The sequence below is a fragment of the Drosophila subpulchrella genome, unplaced genomic scaffold (assembly GCF_014743375.2).
Source record: "Drosophila subpulchrella strain 33 F10 #4 breed RU33 unplaced genomic scaffold, RU_Dsub_v1.1 Primary Assembly Seq104, whole genome shotgun sequence".
In the NCBI taxonomy this organism is placed as follows: domain Eukaryota; kingdom Metazoa; phylum Arthropoda; class Insecta; order Diptera; family Drosophilidae; genus Drosophila; species Drosophila subpulchrella.
The window spans coordinates 271346-287277 of record NW_023665446.1 but is presented as its reverse complement, the minus strand read 5'-3'; the positions used below and the strand labels follow the sequence as shown (position 1 = coordinate 287277).

The window sequence follows — 15932 nt, the reverse complement described above, 5'->3', positions numbered from 1 at the left end:
CGGGTATCTGATAATCGAGGTACTCGACTATAGCGTTCTTCCTTGTTTTTTTATTAGTTCAAGTAGAGCAAGAGAAAAAGACAAGTCCATTTCGTTTTGGATGTGTGATACTAGTATGTTTAGGTTAAAAGCATTTGCTTTATCGACTAAAACAATAATACATCTGCAAGGAAGCAGAAGACCAATATAACCATTTTGCAGGGGAGAAACCTTTGCGATCTTTTTATACATAGGACTACTAAAAAGTATTTCCAAAAATCGGCACAGGTAAGCCGAGGTTTTAAAATTAGTTTTATTATGATAAAAAAACTCAGGAATAATCACTATTTTTATACCCGTTACTCGTAGAGTAAAAGGGTATACTAGATTCGTCGGAAAGTATGTAACAGGCAGAAGGAAGCGTTTCCGACCCCATAAAGTATATATATTCTTGATCAGGATCACTAGCCGAGTCGATCTAGCCATGTCCGTCTGTCCGTCTGTCCGTCTGTCCGTCTGTCCGTCTGTCCGGATGAACGCTGAGATCTTGGAAACTATGAGAGCTAGGCTATTGAGACTTGGTGTGCAGATTCCTGAGCTTCTTACGCAGCGCAAGTTTGTTTCAGTAGAGTGCCACGCCCACTCTAACGCCCACAAACCGCCCAAAACTGTGGCTTCTACAGTTTTGATGCTAGAGTAAAACTTATTCCGTAGATTCCGTAGCCTTGTACGCAGCGCAAGTTTGTTATGCGAATATGCCACGCCCACTCTAACGCCCACAAACCGCCCAAGCCTGTGGCGCCCACAATTTTTATGCTAGATTAAAAATTTTAACTGAAATGTATTGGTCTCGTCAATGCCTATCGATTGATCCAAAAAAAAATTTGCCACGCCTACCCTAACGCCCACAATGCTTAAATCTGTCTTCCGCCGGTAGGTGGCGCATTTAAATCTCGCTTTGCTGCTTGCATATCTCCATTTCCCTTTGGTCCCTTTAGCTGAGTAACGGGTATCTGATAGTCGAGGTACTCGACTATAGCGTTCTTCCTTGTTTATTTTTATTTTGTTCGCTCAGGAATGATTATTTTTAATTTTTATTAGTAAACTCAAAAAATAATGACTATTCCTGCGTTTTGTTTTTTTTATCAAGAATTTTGTATGATTACGGTCAATGCTATTTTTACTTTTGTGTACGAAAAAAAATTCCTAACAGCTATTTAAATATACGTGTCACATATCTACAATTTTCACTCCCTGGAAAAGTGTTATTTTTTCCGCAACTGCAAAGTAAATTAATGATTTAATCTTTTGTCTCGTTATATTTTGAAAACTAATTTTTCTTGTTTTAGATGCAATTGGTCAGGTGGAGCCCTTGGAGCCTCCGGAAATGACGTTGCAGAAGGCGATGAGGTGTATAAAAAACCTAACCTGCTTCAAGATAAAGGCAACGCAGACCCCAGATGCTAGTAGGGAAGGAGGTGCCAACAACCCCCATGTATACAAAAAAAAATAATTATTACATAATTATAAAATAGTACATTACATACAAAAACAACAATTACTGTCAACTTCTCTTCATTGTTTTATTTTACTGATTGATATTCTTTCACTATACTGTACTCCAGTTTTCTTCACAATAAAAATATAAAAATAAATATCCACGAAAGTGTACATAAAAAAAAAACTAATTGTAAGAGCACCTTAACGCTTTCAGTGTAGATTATTTGTATTCTTCGATGGTCACTTTCTTTCTCTTCACTTTCTCCCGGTCAGCGCACTTTAAAACTTTTTTTTCTCTTAGCGTATAACTTTTCTTTTAATTGCTTCACATCTTTCCTTTTGACCTGTCAGTACTTACTCAAATTTCTTTTTTTTTTCATCTTCTGTTTTGCACTTGCGAAAACGATAAAACGAACTGGACTTTTTTTTATTTCATTGATATTATTTCAAAATGTACACAGCCGAGATTTTGTTTTAATTTATCTTAGGAGTTTCACCTTATTAACAACTTAATAGATGTTTTGAATTTTTTTCTGGTTATTTTTCTCTCAGTATTGTTTTGGCTCCTTTTATACTCTTGTTCTTATTTGAGCTTCGTGTTTCTGCTTTGCTGTTCCACGTTCCACTTCCTTCCAGCGCGTCGAAAGCCGTTTTCGATGTCTCCTTTGTTCTATCCTTTTCTCCCTCTTCTTCCGATAGAAGAGATGAAAAATTTTCAACATACATATGCACATATATGAACTGACTTGACGTCTTCGAGAGTAAGATTAACCAGACACTTCTAATGGGGCGCAGGAGCTCTCCTAGGTAGTTTTTAGGGAATCGCTGGCTGCCGGCGCTTCCGGATAGAGGTGTTCCGCGAGGCGTCTGACGATGGCCGTGGCCGGCTGCTGGCGGTGTGCTCCTTGGGCAGCCGCCTTAAGATTTCTGTCAGAAGTGCTCCTCGGCGCGACGACTGAGGTGCGAGGTGATCTTCTGTCGAGGGTGCTCTCCGGGGCAGCCGCCTTTGGACTTCTGGCCGTGGGGTGCTCCTCGAGCCGCGGGCCGTTGAACAAAATGGCGAAAAACCGCTGCGATACTTGGTGAAGCGTGGCTGCGGCTCCGATTGGAAAGCGCGACTCAAGCGCTGAGCGCGATCAGGTTCGACCAAGCTGTGCAGAAAGTCCTTTCATAGGCGGACGTCTGGATGCTGTTGAAAGTGCTCCTTTTGGCAAGTGCTGCCGGGCAAGGCGTTGAAAAATTGCCGCAAATTTTGGCGAAGCGTGGCTGCGATATGGTTAAAAAATGTGACTCAAGCGCTGAGCGCGAACTAGTTTGACGAAGATGCGGGAAAGTCTTACTCTTTGACTCACGAGTCCACGAACGACTTAGTGACTCAGTGAAGCACGTCTTGAACACTCGAATGTTTTTCAAAAAATAACGTGCTAGAATTTGAGCCACGCGGCGTCGGTATTTTTCCGAAAATACTAAGCAGCTGAGGAGGCAGCTTTCCAGTGCAACCCTGAATCAGCTGTTTGACCTACGGCAAACCAAGATTAAGGCTGGGTGGCAAGGCTTGGTTCATCAGGTTAAACGTAGCATACTTTGAGGCTGAGCTTTCTGTTAGTCGCTACGGGCGCCGTTACACATATCTATGAAGTTTGAATTTATATGAAGTTTAAGTTAAAGTTTAACTAACATGAAGTAAAAAGCGATATAATGGGCCTCTGAGTTAAACCGGGTTTCATTAAAAAGGGTAAGGGCGTTCAACACTAAAATGTTCCTACAGGTAGGGTGGGCCAAGCCGAAGCACATTGCCATCTCAGTTTTTCAACAAAAGGATTTAATCATATTGGTTTCTCCTCCTATATTAATTCGGATTGACTGTCTCCTTCCGTAAGCCTCCCTAACTCTGTCTACAAGTTGTATTGTGTGGCGGCAATGCTGTTTAGGAAGTAACCGACCCCCTTGTCTCTTCCCTGAGCTAGCCCAATCCTGTAGGGATGTTCGTCACAAAGTTCTTGTTACAAATTTCAATTTAGGTTTAAACACAAGCCATTGACATTATATGTTTTTATGTACGTTTATTGGGAGTAAAAATTTTACAGGTGTTAAAGGTATTTTGTATTAAAATAGTAGACAAATTCGTGTTCTGTAGAATGTATATGTTTCTTTTACCGGTAGGATTTTTATGAATCCGAATTAACACACCAATTGTATGCGTTGTTAAACATAATCTGCCAAGGACTCTCAGCCTGTTTAGGGGAAACCTCGAAAAAAGGTGGAACATCTGGCCACTGGTTCATAGCCGAGCAACGCTCTGGGTGTGGCATTAAGCCCAAATGACGTCCATCAGTCGAGCAAAGTCCAGCAATTCCCCTAGGGCTGCCGTTCGGATTAAGTGGATAGAGTTCAGTGGGCTCGCCTGTATCATCAACAGATTGCAGTGTCACCAGCTCAGCCGACTGCAGTATGCTTATGAGCTTCTCCTCTCGGAATGCAAAGCGACCTTCTCCGTGAGCCACCCAACAGCCTAGAATTTGATCTTTCATGCTTCCGAGTATGACAGAGCGATTGGATGGAACTCTCACTGTTGCCCAGCGGCACTCGAATCGCTCTGATCGGTTGTGGAGTAGGGCCACATCGGGATCTACACCAACCGCGCTGCCTGGACATCCCACAAATCCAATAAGAGTCATCAGTTGGCAACCATTGCAAATGCCCAACGAGATAACATCTTCACTGCGCTTGAAGGCCTGAAACTGCGGTAAAAGGATGGGGTTGTGGAGAATGTTGGCCGCCCAGCCCTTGGCCGATCCTAGAGTGTCCGCATAGCTGAAGCCTCCCGGGAAGATCAGTCCTCTGTATTGGGACACGCTCGCGGTTCCTGAAACATTTAATTGGTAAATTAATAAAAAAGCCTTGAAGTGCGGCAGTTCCTTAACTAATCACTGCTCAAAATCATCATTCAGTCGACTGCGACGCCTGCAGAGCCAACTGCAAAATCTGAAGAGCCATCGCTCTCACCAACCCTCTTTCTCGATCTATCTCTCTAAAATAGCGCTCTCCAATCGTAATATAGGGACCGTATTCCAACAAGAAAAGATTTAACCGTCCCTACAGTTCCACAATTCAGCACAAGCAGCAAATCATCACGAAGTCGACTGCGAAGTGTTCAGAGCAGCCTGCGACGACGGCAAAGTCGAACGCAACGTCGGCAAAGCCGATTAAAAGGTTTATTTATTTTATTTATTTATATAATGCTAACAAGTAATTATAAACTAAATGCTAACAGAGATCATGAGCTATAGCAGCTATAGGCCTTCAGTCGAACGCAACGTCGGCAAAGCCGATTAAAAGGTTTATTTATTTTATTTATTTATATAATGCTAACAAGTAATTATAAACTAAATGCTAACAGAGATCATGAGCTATAGCAGCTATAGGCCTTCAGCTCTTCTGGTTTAGTGTAATTTCATTTTGTTTTCTTATAATCTACATGGTTAGATATTTACAGTGTTTTATTATTATGCTTATTTTTGATTTTATTTTTATTTTATTTAAATTATATTTTATTAATAATTTTGGCTTTGATCAGGAAGTTTGAAATGATGTTGAAGTTGTCGATTGTGGGGTTAGCTATAGCTAGGATGGGATCAAGGTTGTGGAAGGATTGAGAACGTTGTGAGGAGAGGGAGAGGCAAAAACATATTATATGTTGGATATTTATGCGTGCGTTGTTGCACAATGGGCACAAATTGTTTTTAGCCGTGTCCAGGTAGTGGGCATTGGTTAAGTTTGTGTGTCCTAGTCTGAGTCTGTTTATTATTATTTGTTGCCTCCTGCTCAAGGGAGAGTTTTTATGAAGGGAGTTTGACGTGGATTATTTGGCAATTTGTTGGTACCAGTAAGATGTTGAATTAAGTCTGTTTGTTAGTTTATCTTGTAGTTCTTTTTTTAAGAACTGGGTAATGTCGTTGGCGTTGTTGTTGGCAGTGAGGGTTAATGGAAATTTAGAGGCCAGTTTGGCTGCCTCGTCTGCGTTTTCGTTACCTACGAGTCCTATGTGGCTAGGTACCCATACAAGAGAGATTTTTGGGAAGTGTTTGGTGACTAGGTTTCTGACTGAGGTGCATAGTGCGAATGGTTGTTTTGGTTGGTGATCGAGGAGATGGAGGAGAGGGAGTCTGAGCATATAACGTGTTTGCCTGGCATCTTTACGCAAATTTTAATGGCTTCCTGAATTGCTATTATCTCACTCGAGAGGACTGAGGAATAGAAAGGCAGAAGTCCCAGTCTGATCGTTGCTGTTTCGGTTGTGATGCTGTAGGTTGTTATGCCTCCAGATTTGGAGCCGTCGGTATAGACGAAGTTATGGTTGGGGTACGAGGATTTGAGGGTGCGAAAGAGTTGGTGGAAAATGTTTGGTGGTGTTGTATTTTTATTGTATTTAGATAGGGTGGTGTATTAGTGGGTATTATAAAAAACTATTTGTTTAAACATTTATATTTGTTTAAACGTTGCAATGCAATTTCAATTTGAGAAAACAAAAATTAGTTTGTAGATTGAAATTTTGTTTACCCTTTGAAAGAAATGTGTTAAAACTGCTAAAGACTTGCGTTCCCAAAATGCAGGGTGTAGAACGGAACATGACCTACACCCCGCACCAAGTTCTGATCGTACTACTCATCTAAGGGGGTGCGAGGGAGATGGAGATATGCATGTCGACTACTCCCAAGATTGCACACTTTATTTGCTTATAACTATCTAATACATTGTCCGATTTGAATAATATTTGGCATGTAGAAGGGTATTGATAACAAGAACAAAGTCTCATTTTAGCTAATATTTATTACAAATTATTTTTACAAAATATTTGTAAATGTGGGCGTTAGACAGGTCTTACCGTTTTGGGTGTTTGTGGGCCTTAGAGTGGGTATAGCAACTGCTGCGCTGCCCAAGAAGCTCAATAATCTATATGCCTTATCCCAATTTGAAGTCAATGAATAAAGTTTTTGCTTCGGCCGATGGGCACTCAAACAAATTTAATTGTTTATCTGAAAAACTGTAGACTGAAAGAGAGCGAGAACAACAACCAACCAAAGAACTAAACTATACTATACAAATCTATCCGCCGTAGATCACCGTAGATCACCTCTTGGACACCTGCAGCCGATTACAGAGCATTAGATTGTCAATATCACTGTGGACGGCAGTACACATAGTGGCGAAACGGGAAACGACAACTACTATATATAGCCGCAGAATTGAATATCTGCCATTATGGTCCGATCGTAACGAAAGATACACCAATCGAAAGGTATCGCAAAAACTAAGAAGATTGTATACCAAGACTTTCGAAATATAGATTTGTTTGGGAGAAAAAGCGGTGAAAGTGTAAAAGTAAAAATTTAGAAAATTGGATCTGCTGGACACGGTGGGAATAAAAGCCCCCGGCTGTTTAGCTAGTTTTATTCTTACTGAGAATACGCGTCGAATGACACCTCATTTGTGAAATCCGATGTCCCGTTCAAAAGTAATTCAAAAAACAAGATTTTCTTCTTCTTCCCAAAATGAAAATGTTTGTCCCTTTGTTTGTGGGTTTGTATGCATCCCATCTTAGTTTTAGGGTTTTGGAAACCCTATGGGTGTATAAAGTAGCTTGAATTAGAAAACGTTTGTTGTACGACTTTTGGAAAAACCCGCTAGTTTAGCGAAAAATCCAAAAAAAAAAGGCAGATTTAAAATGCTTATAGTATCTAAGCAACTAATGCTACAGAAACGTGCTATATATCTCTGAAAAGATAATTTAATTTGCTAAAAATATTCTTCATATAGTAAAGTTGTCTGAATATAATAGATTTAGAGTTATGACAAAAAGTTATTTTTTAAAACCACTTTTTGACTATTTTCTCAAAATTGAGTCGAACGATTTCTTTTTAAATTTCAAATCATAAAGCCCTTGAGATTCCTCAACTTTTGATGTACAAGGGTGGTCAAAAGTATTTTCACAAAAAAAAAGTTAAATATATTCATAATTTGAACTTACATCTTGTTAACTTTGGCATCAATGGAAAGGTAATTTAAATGCCGTTTGAATGATACAATACATTTCTTAACACATTCAGTACTTATTGAAAAGGACGAATTTGTGTAAAAATGTCCTTTTTGAACTTTTTTCCTCGACTTGAAAACTTAAATTTTTTGATGCAAAAAGTTTCTTCAAACAAAAATAATAGTAACTGCAAAAAGAATTTTTCAAAAATCATTTTGCTTATATTTTTTATGATGAAATCATAAATTTAATATAGTTTGTTTATTTTAACGAATGTAATATCATTTTTCGTCACAATGGTTGATATCAGAAATTTTTGTTAAAGGCGCGTTCGCCACTACTTCTTACCTCGCTAAGAGGTGTTTTTGTTTGATTTGGTACAAGTCGCACAACAGATTTTTTTAAAAACCCTTCTCCAGAGAATATCTTAAGTATTAACAAATTTGTAAAACTAGCTCACCTAATCATATAAAGTAAAATCATACAAGTTTCGAGTCGAAGGCCCCACTAGCTAGCACTCACTAAAAATCCATTAGGTTTAGTATTGTATACTAGATTTAATTTTGTTAAATAAATAAATAAATAAAAATTTGGTGTTATGCAGAGGAGAGTGCCAAGCCCAATTTCGAAAAGATTGAATATTTTAAAGGAGTCCTGAAACAGTTAAAAATGAAACGAATGAACCAATTCTTTTAATATTGGATGACTTGATGATGGGAGCCTTTAATAAAAATGTGTGTGAGCTGTTTACAGAAGGATCACACCATAGGAATTTATCAGTAATAGTGGTAACTCAGAACATATTTCATAAATCTTCGCACACCAGAGATATTTCACTTAATACCAAATACATTGTTGCTTTCAAAAATCCTCTTGATAAGCTTCAATTTCAATGTTTAGCAAGACAAATATACCCAGAAAACCCAACGGAGCTATTTAGAATATATAAAGAAGTAACGGAACAACCTCACGGATATTTACTTATTGATCTCACTCAGGGCATTGACGATCTCTTAAGATTTAGATCTGACATTTTGAATTCAGAATATTCTGTGTGCTATTCAAATGAAAATGGTTTACAAAAAGAGCCTAAATCGCTTGAAAGCGAACAAACATTTATTGTATGTGCTCAAAAAGGCCGACAATAGACTACGTAAGGCAATTAAAAGCAATTGTAATAGTGACCTGGTAAAAACAATAGTAGAGATTGTACTGAACACATTACAGAAAAACCATAAAGTTACTTAATTCCATCTTAATGCTCTAAAAATAGTATAAAAATGCATTGCGCTACCTTTCGTGCCCAAAGCGTACATTAAACTCTAAGAGAAAAGTCCTTATTCAAAAAGGGGGATTTTTACCGATACTAATAACTTCATTGCTTTCTGGAATTTTTGGAAAACTTTTAAAAAATTATTAAAAATAAACATAATTTAAGCAAAGTAATTTTAATGCATCCTAACAGCTTTCAGAAATTGTTAAACAATGATAGAGGAAATGAATTAATAAATATAAAATTTTTACCAATTTTGAATAATACCAAAATAAGTGATTTCGATAAATGGCTCAAAATTCGTCAAGAATTAAGTTACTATCAAAATAAAAAACGTAATAAATCATGGAATCTTCAAAATGAACAAAAAGCGAATCCTATTACAACCAGAACAAGTGAATCCCAAACCACTGATTTGATTTGATATAAAACCCAGCACATCAAAATCAACATCAAAGTACGAACACTCACGTCAGGAAAAATTTGAGTTCCCCGATTTACCGCCTGAAAGTGATGATGAGGATTTTAGTTCAAATAAAAAAGAAAATGTAGTATCAGATAAACGAAAAGTGAGTGATACCTCTTTTTTAGATAGTCAAACAGATAAAAAGAAAATAGGATTAGAGAAACCAGTGCTCAAAGTGAAGCTTAATGAACGACAACGTAAATTAAAAGCAAAACTACATAAATTGAAAACGGAAACTTTACCTTATCAAAATTTTAAATATGTAACAGGACGTAAAAGGTTAATGCGATCGGTTAGAACAAAAAATCCAGTACAAACCGGTAAAAATAAATTAAATTGGATTTCGTATTATCAACTTCCATAAAAAATCAAATATGGGTTATTTAAATGAGATTTTTATCACATTGTTAAGTAATGACTCAATGAATGTTTTTCCTGACAACGTAAAGTGTGCATTTACAAACATTGTAAACATTCCAGAAAACATGAACGACGATTGGGAAGTCGGTATTACAGATATATATTTGAATAATTACATTAAATATACACCTAACCAAGATAAAAATGTCGTTGAACAAACCGAATTTGTTAGTCTTGTAAGTGCTGAAAAAATTAGATATACAAATGTATCCATTCAAACGAATATACCTGAAAATGGATTGATTTTTATTTACACTGACATAATAAAACCAAGGTCAGTAGGTAGTAAAAGACCGCGATGCATTCGTGTATTGCATTATAATGGAAAGGAACAATATATTCAATTTAATAATATTGAATATTATCCTTTGGACATATGGTCACCAAATGAAATCTCAATAGTAATTACTGATACCAATGGATATAAGGTACCATTTGAAACTTCAGCTGTTCCGAATTTCGTTACTCTTCACTTTAGAAGAAGGAGATGGTCAGGACTATAAATAATGCATACCCAAATATTATTTATTTAGAACTAAAATAGTCATCATGGTGAAATCTTATCAGGATTGTTATGTAAATCAGTGTAGTGGGGGCTTAAGCAACATCGGAAGTCTTTACATATCTCAGCATATAGTGCAACAAGGACGAGGAATCGGAAATTTTTTTAGCGGTCTTTTTTATTACATAAAACCTCTTTTTCTTTCGGGCATATCTGCTATAAAAAATCAGGCTGCTGATACTGGTAAGGCTGTAATCAATGAATTTGGGAGAAAGCCTTTAAGAAATATAATTCAAGAACAAAGTAAAATTGCTTTTCAAAATCTTTCAAATAAAGCAATTGATAAAATTACCCGTTTTCAAAGTGGAAGTGGATAAAGAAATTGTTCGTACCCAAAGGTACTCAACATGACCACACCCAACAAATCAAGCAGTAGCTAAGTTGGGAACAGTAGCAGGCGCTCAGTGGCACTCACTGCAGATGAGAATTGCTGGTCAGCATATTATGTCTCACTAATTCACCATCTCACCGTCACAACGATACGCTGACCCGCCAATGCAGTCAGCACATTTGCGGTGTCAGCCGAGCCAACTACGCAACTGCTACCGTAATCATAATTCCCTGACCTACTTTAGAATATAGCTTCTTTCACTAACCATTACACTAAGCTTCCGTGTTCTAAGTAGAATATAAGCAGGTATCAAATAAAGAATAAATCAGTTATCAACACACCTCATAACTCCGCGGTTCTACTTCCTACCTCTAGGAATAGGGCTCGTAATACACTATCTCAACTAGCAGCTAACCACGTTAGCTCAACCTCAGCGCAGTTCAGCATCGCCTGTGGTCCGGCATTGCAGTAACCATCGTTACCATTGCCGCGACGCGATCGTCCTGCAGGTGTCTACTTCGGTTAGGCACAAACATTGGTGACCCCGACGTGATTCTTTAACAACAAAGGATCACACTCAAGCAACCCCCTTCCCACTAAAGGAACTTCAGCTTCATCCAGCTTCACAGGATACGCTTCGTCTTCCAGCGTCACAGGAACTTCAGCTTAATCCAGCTTCACAGGATTCGCTTCTTCTTCCAGCGTCACAGGAACTTCAGCTTAATCCAGCTTCACAGGATACGCTTCTTCTTCCAGCGTCACAGGAACTTCAGCTTAATCCAGCTTCACAGGATACGCTTCGTCTTCCAGCGTCACAGGAACTTCAGCTTCATCCAGCTTCACAGGATACGCTTCTTCTTCCAGCGTCACAGGAACTTCAGCTTAATCCAGCTTCACAGGATTCGCTTCTTCTTCCAGCGTCACAGGAACTTCAGCTTCATCCAGCTTCACAGGATACGCTTCTTCTTCCAGCGTCACAGGAACTTCAGCTTAATCCAGCTTCACAGGATTCGCTTCTTCTTCCAGCGTCACAGGAACTTCAGCTTCATCCAGCTTCACAGGATACGCTTCTTCTTCCAGCGTCACAGGAACTTCAGCTTCATCCAGCTTAACAGGATACTCAGCTTCATCCAGCTTCACAGGATACTCAGCTTTATCCAGCTTCACAAGATTCTTTGTTTCCAAGACACACAATATGTCTACTTCATTCATTGAGGAAACAAGTCACACAAGAATCGATTTACACAATCGATTACTAGACACCCAAAACGAGCTGCAAGGGAAAATCCAACAGCTCATTAAGAATTATGGCAAGGATTCTGCCGACCGACGCCACCGAGACGGCTATTATTCCGGTAAGCTAACTCAGTTAAACGATCTCTGGCAGCAGTTTTGCGACCTAGATGAAGAAGTCCAGCAAGCGGCACTACCCACTGGAAGTGAGTACTCTTCACGACTAGTAGCACTTAAAGAGCTGGTCGAAAAATATCAGAATATCTTTCAGGACAACATGCCGACTGGAAGCGAGCTTCCGAAGGCCCCCAGACGAACTTCGACCAACATCAAGCTCGCAACAAGAGATCAAGTCAAAGGAGATTCCACAATTGACACGGTGATCCGACAGTCACCCCCCAACTGTCACCCCAGCCCTACAAAGGCACCTGGATCTCCATTGGGCGTTACTAAGGCAAGCCCACGACGAATTGGATAGCACACCTGGGGCCGCAGCTCTGGCAGAAGCAGAGCTAGCCCAATTCCACACATTATACGAGGAATACGAAATGAACCTGCTACGAGAAAACGACGCGCCAATGAGCCTAAACTTGGCACTTCCGCCAATTAGCATTCCGGAGTTCAACGGCGAGTATCTAGACTGGCCACGGTTCCATGATCTCTTTGTGGAATTGGTACATAACAAACCATATTCGGCCAGTCAAAAACTACATATTCTACAGAGTTCGCTTCGTGGTGAAGCGAGAAACGTCTTGACAGACACAGCCTTCTCACAGGGTGGCTATGACGACACCTGGTTGCGTTTAAAGGCCAGGTACCAGAACGGAAAAATACTAGTATTCGCCGCCATTGCAAAAATTATTGACCATAAGCCTATAGACGGCTCCTCTCGCCAACTAAGGGCCTTGCATGACACTATAAAAAATTCAATGAGTACTCTTAAAAACCTTGATATCAGCACAAAATCCTGGGATCCAATCCTGTGTTTTCTTATCAGAAGAAAACTAGACCAGCAGTCTCTAGCTGCTCTCGAAAATTCAGCGGATGCACCAACGGAAATTCCAACGTTATGGAGTGTACTGACGTTTATTGAGCGGCGCGCTTGCATGCTGGAGACGATAAGCGCTCAACCTACAGCAACACTCCGCCATCAGTCAGTTCACAACGAAGAAAGCTGTAAGATTTGTCACCTAGGACAACATAATCTCAGATCATGTAGCCGTATCCAGCAAATGGACCCCAAAGCACGGCGCCAAGCACTTATTCAAGTAGGAGCATGCACAAATGGTTTGTCTACAGCTCATAAGGTTGAAAACTGTGGATCACCGACCACTTGTCGAGTCTGCCAGCAACGGCATCATTCACTGTTACACCAAGCACCGACTAGCAATCCAGTGGCCGGCGCAGTAACCGTTGCAGGCTACGACCACGTAGGAAGATATACTTTGCTCGCGACCGCCAAGGTCTCATTACAAGGGCCAAACGGTCAATTACAAACATGTCGCGCTGTAATAGATGGTGGATCACAGGTGAATCTTATTTCAAGGAGAATGGCAGATCTGCTATCTCTTAAACAAAGGTCACCGATTGAAATATGTGGAATCGGAGGAAAGATATCAACAGCAATTAGATCAACACTAAAGCTCTCATCCTGTACATCAGGGTTTGAAAAACTATTAGAGGTATTTATTATGCCCACAGTCATTACAGACCAACCGTCAGTACCGATTACAACCGATCTTAAGATTCCCGAGGGACTGCCGTTAGCAGATCCTGACTTTCGGCAACCAGGACCCATTGACCTAACTTTAGGGGCTGAAGTATTTTCTCGTGCAATTACCGGTGAACGTCTTGAACTAGGACCTAATAAACCTTTGGCACAAGGCACAAGGCTTGGTTATGTAATCACAGGTTATCTCAATAAAGAAACCTCACCTGATACGGAAATCAACCCCAATCTAATAGAAAACAGAGATGATTTTGCAGGACCGAACGCTGCTTATGAGCCAACGAAAGATAAAAATCCGATGAATATAGAACCGACTTCTCATCAATTCAAAACCTAAAAGAAGGCTGACTTTGGTTCAACATTTCTAAACTTAACCAAGAAAGATCTTAGTTTTGTTGCAGAACGTCCACATACCATAGACGTGCCAAATGATCAAATTCTACGAGGGCACAATTTCAGTCCCCACGGTAATGTAAATTTTATCGCAAAGGGGAGTGTTAAGCAGCATCAAGAAGATGTGAAGGACCTGAATCACAAACAGGAACCGCCGCAGTTGAAGGAAAGATCCCCCTTGGTCAATGATTTGTTAGGTGCTTTCTATACAATTCGGCCAAGGGCTGACCGACATCACGCCTTTAATTGAGGGTACCCCTCAATGGGGGGGAGAATGTTCGTACCCAAAGGTACTCAACATGACCACACCCAACAAATCAAGCAGTAGCCAAGTTGGGAACAGTAGCAGGCGCTCAGTAGCACTCACTGCAGATGAGAATTGCTGGTCAGCATATTATATGTCTCACTAAGTCACCATCTCACCGTCACAACGATACGCTGACCCGCCAATGCAGTCAGCACATTTGCGGTGTCAGCCGAGCCAACTACGCAACTGCTACCGTAATCATAATTCCCTGACCTACTTTAGAGTATAGCTTCTTTCACTAACCATTACACTAAGCTTCCGTGTTCTAAGTAGAATATAAGCAGGTATCAAATGAAGAATAAATCAGTTATCAACACACCTCATAACTCCGCGGTTCTACTTCCTACCTCTAGGAATAGGGCTCGTAATACACTATCTCAACTAGCAGCTAACCACGTTAGCTCAACCTCAGCGCAGTTCAGCATCGCCTGTGGTCCGGCATTGCAGTAACCATCGTTACCATTGCCGCGACGCGATCGTCCTGCAGGTGTCTACTTCGGTTAGGCACAAACAGAAATAAAAGGCTAGGTAATAGGAAAAAACGACTTCATTATACATCTAAACGACAACGTAAACATACCCAAACGCAACATAAAAAAAAATCAACAAGAAAATTAAATATTAAAGATATTTTTTCTAAAGCAAAATGTGTACGCATATCGAATGCATGAAAAGTGAATTAGATTTGTTTGCGGCACACCACACGCAAAGTTCTATTCTGAGAACTGAAGAAGTCTCATACAATCCAATTGCTTCTTTGGACGGCGCCTTCAATCGAAGTTGTTTGCTTGGGAAATGGTGAAACGTATCGAGATTTATCAAGTGTTTATTTACGACTTGTTGTGCAACTTTAAAAAAATGATAACAACAGCATTGAAGGAACTGCTGTTGGTGTTGTAAACAATATTCAACATTCAATATTTAGAAGTTCATCAGTTTATTTAAATAATATACTGGTATCGCAAAGTGGTAATAATTATCACTATAGAGCGTATTTGCAAACAATTTTAAACTATGGGAGTGACGCCTCTGAAAGTCACTTGGCCTCCCAAGGTTATTTTCCAAATTTTGGGAGAATAACAGCAGGAAAATATGTTTATCCGGACTCAAATGAGACCCTTAAAAATATGTTTCAAAATAGTAACAAGGTTGAGTTGGGGCGGGGTGGCATGATCGCTGAGGGTGCCCAAAAAAACACGGGTGTAGTTTGGGTTTTTCGCGCGACGGGCATAGGTGTTTATTCGTACACTTGGAAATAAGAACTCATTAAGCCTAACTTAACTTAAGCGCTCCAGAGCGAAGCGGAGACTTAGGGGAGAGATGGAGAGGGAGAGCGGACGGCAGTACGAGCGCGCGAGATGAAGACATCTGGATAAAAACTGCCGCTCGACACTGCCTCCTGAAATTAAACGCCCTTTTTGACGTAAACATTCTCCCCCCCTTCCGAGGACACCCGTAGCAAGAACCTCAGGATAGTAGGCTCAGGAATACATATGTTGGGAGTCAAGATCGGTCGTCCGTATGTAGGAGAGTGTGGTGGTCCTTTCCACACTTGTGGCAGTGATGACCACTGCGGCAGGAGTCCTTTGAATGATTGTGAGCCAAGCAATTGGAGCAGTACTTCTGGATATGTACTTCCTGGAGCCGATTCTGGGGGCTTAGCCGTAGAAAGTGGTGGCACTTCCGTAGAGGATGGATATTTTGG

At 40.0% G+C, this 15932-nt stretch overlaps 1 protein-coding gene across 1 annotated transcript in view; it reads right to left on the bottom strand.

The window, feature by feature from the left end:
* Nucleotides 1–3559: 3559 nt before the first annotated feature.
* Nucleotides 3560–15932, bottom strand: part of LOC119558495 (phosphoribosylformylglycinamidine synthase-like) — a 118187-nt gene continuing 105814 nt past the window's right edge. The window contains exon 2 of the mRNA XM_037871999.1: nucleotides 3560–4345. Within this exon, the coding sequence (XP_037727927.1) occupies nucleotides 3648–4345 (698 nt within the window). The 3' untranslated portion in view covers nucleotides 3560–3647. The remainder of the gene's footprint in view (nucleotides 4346–15932) is intronic.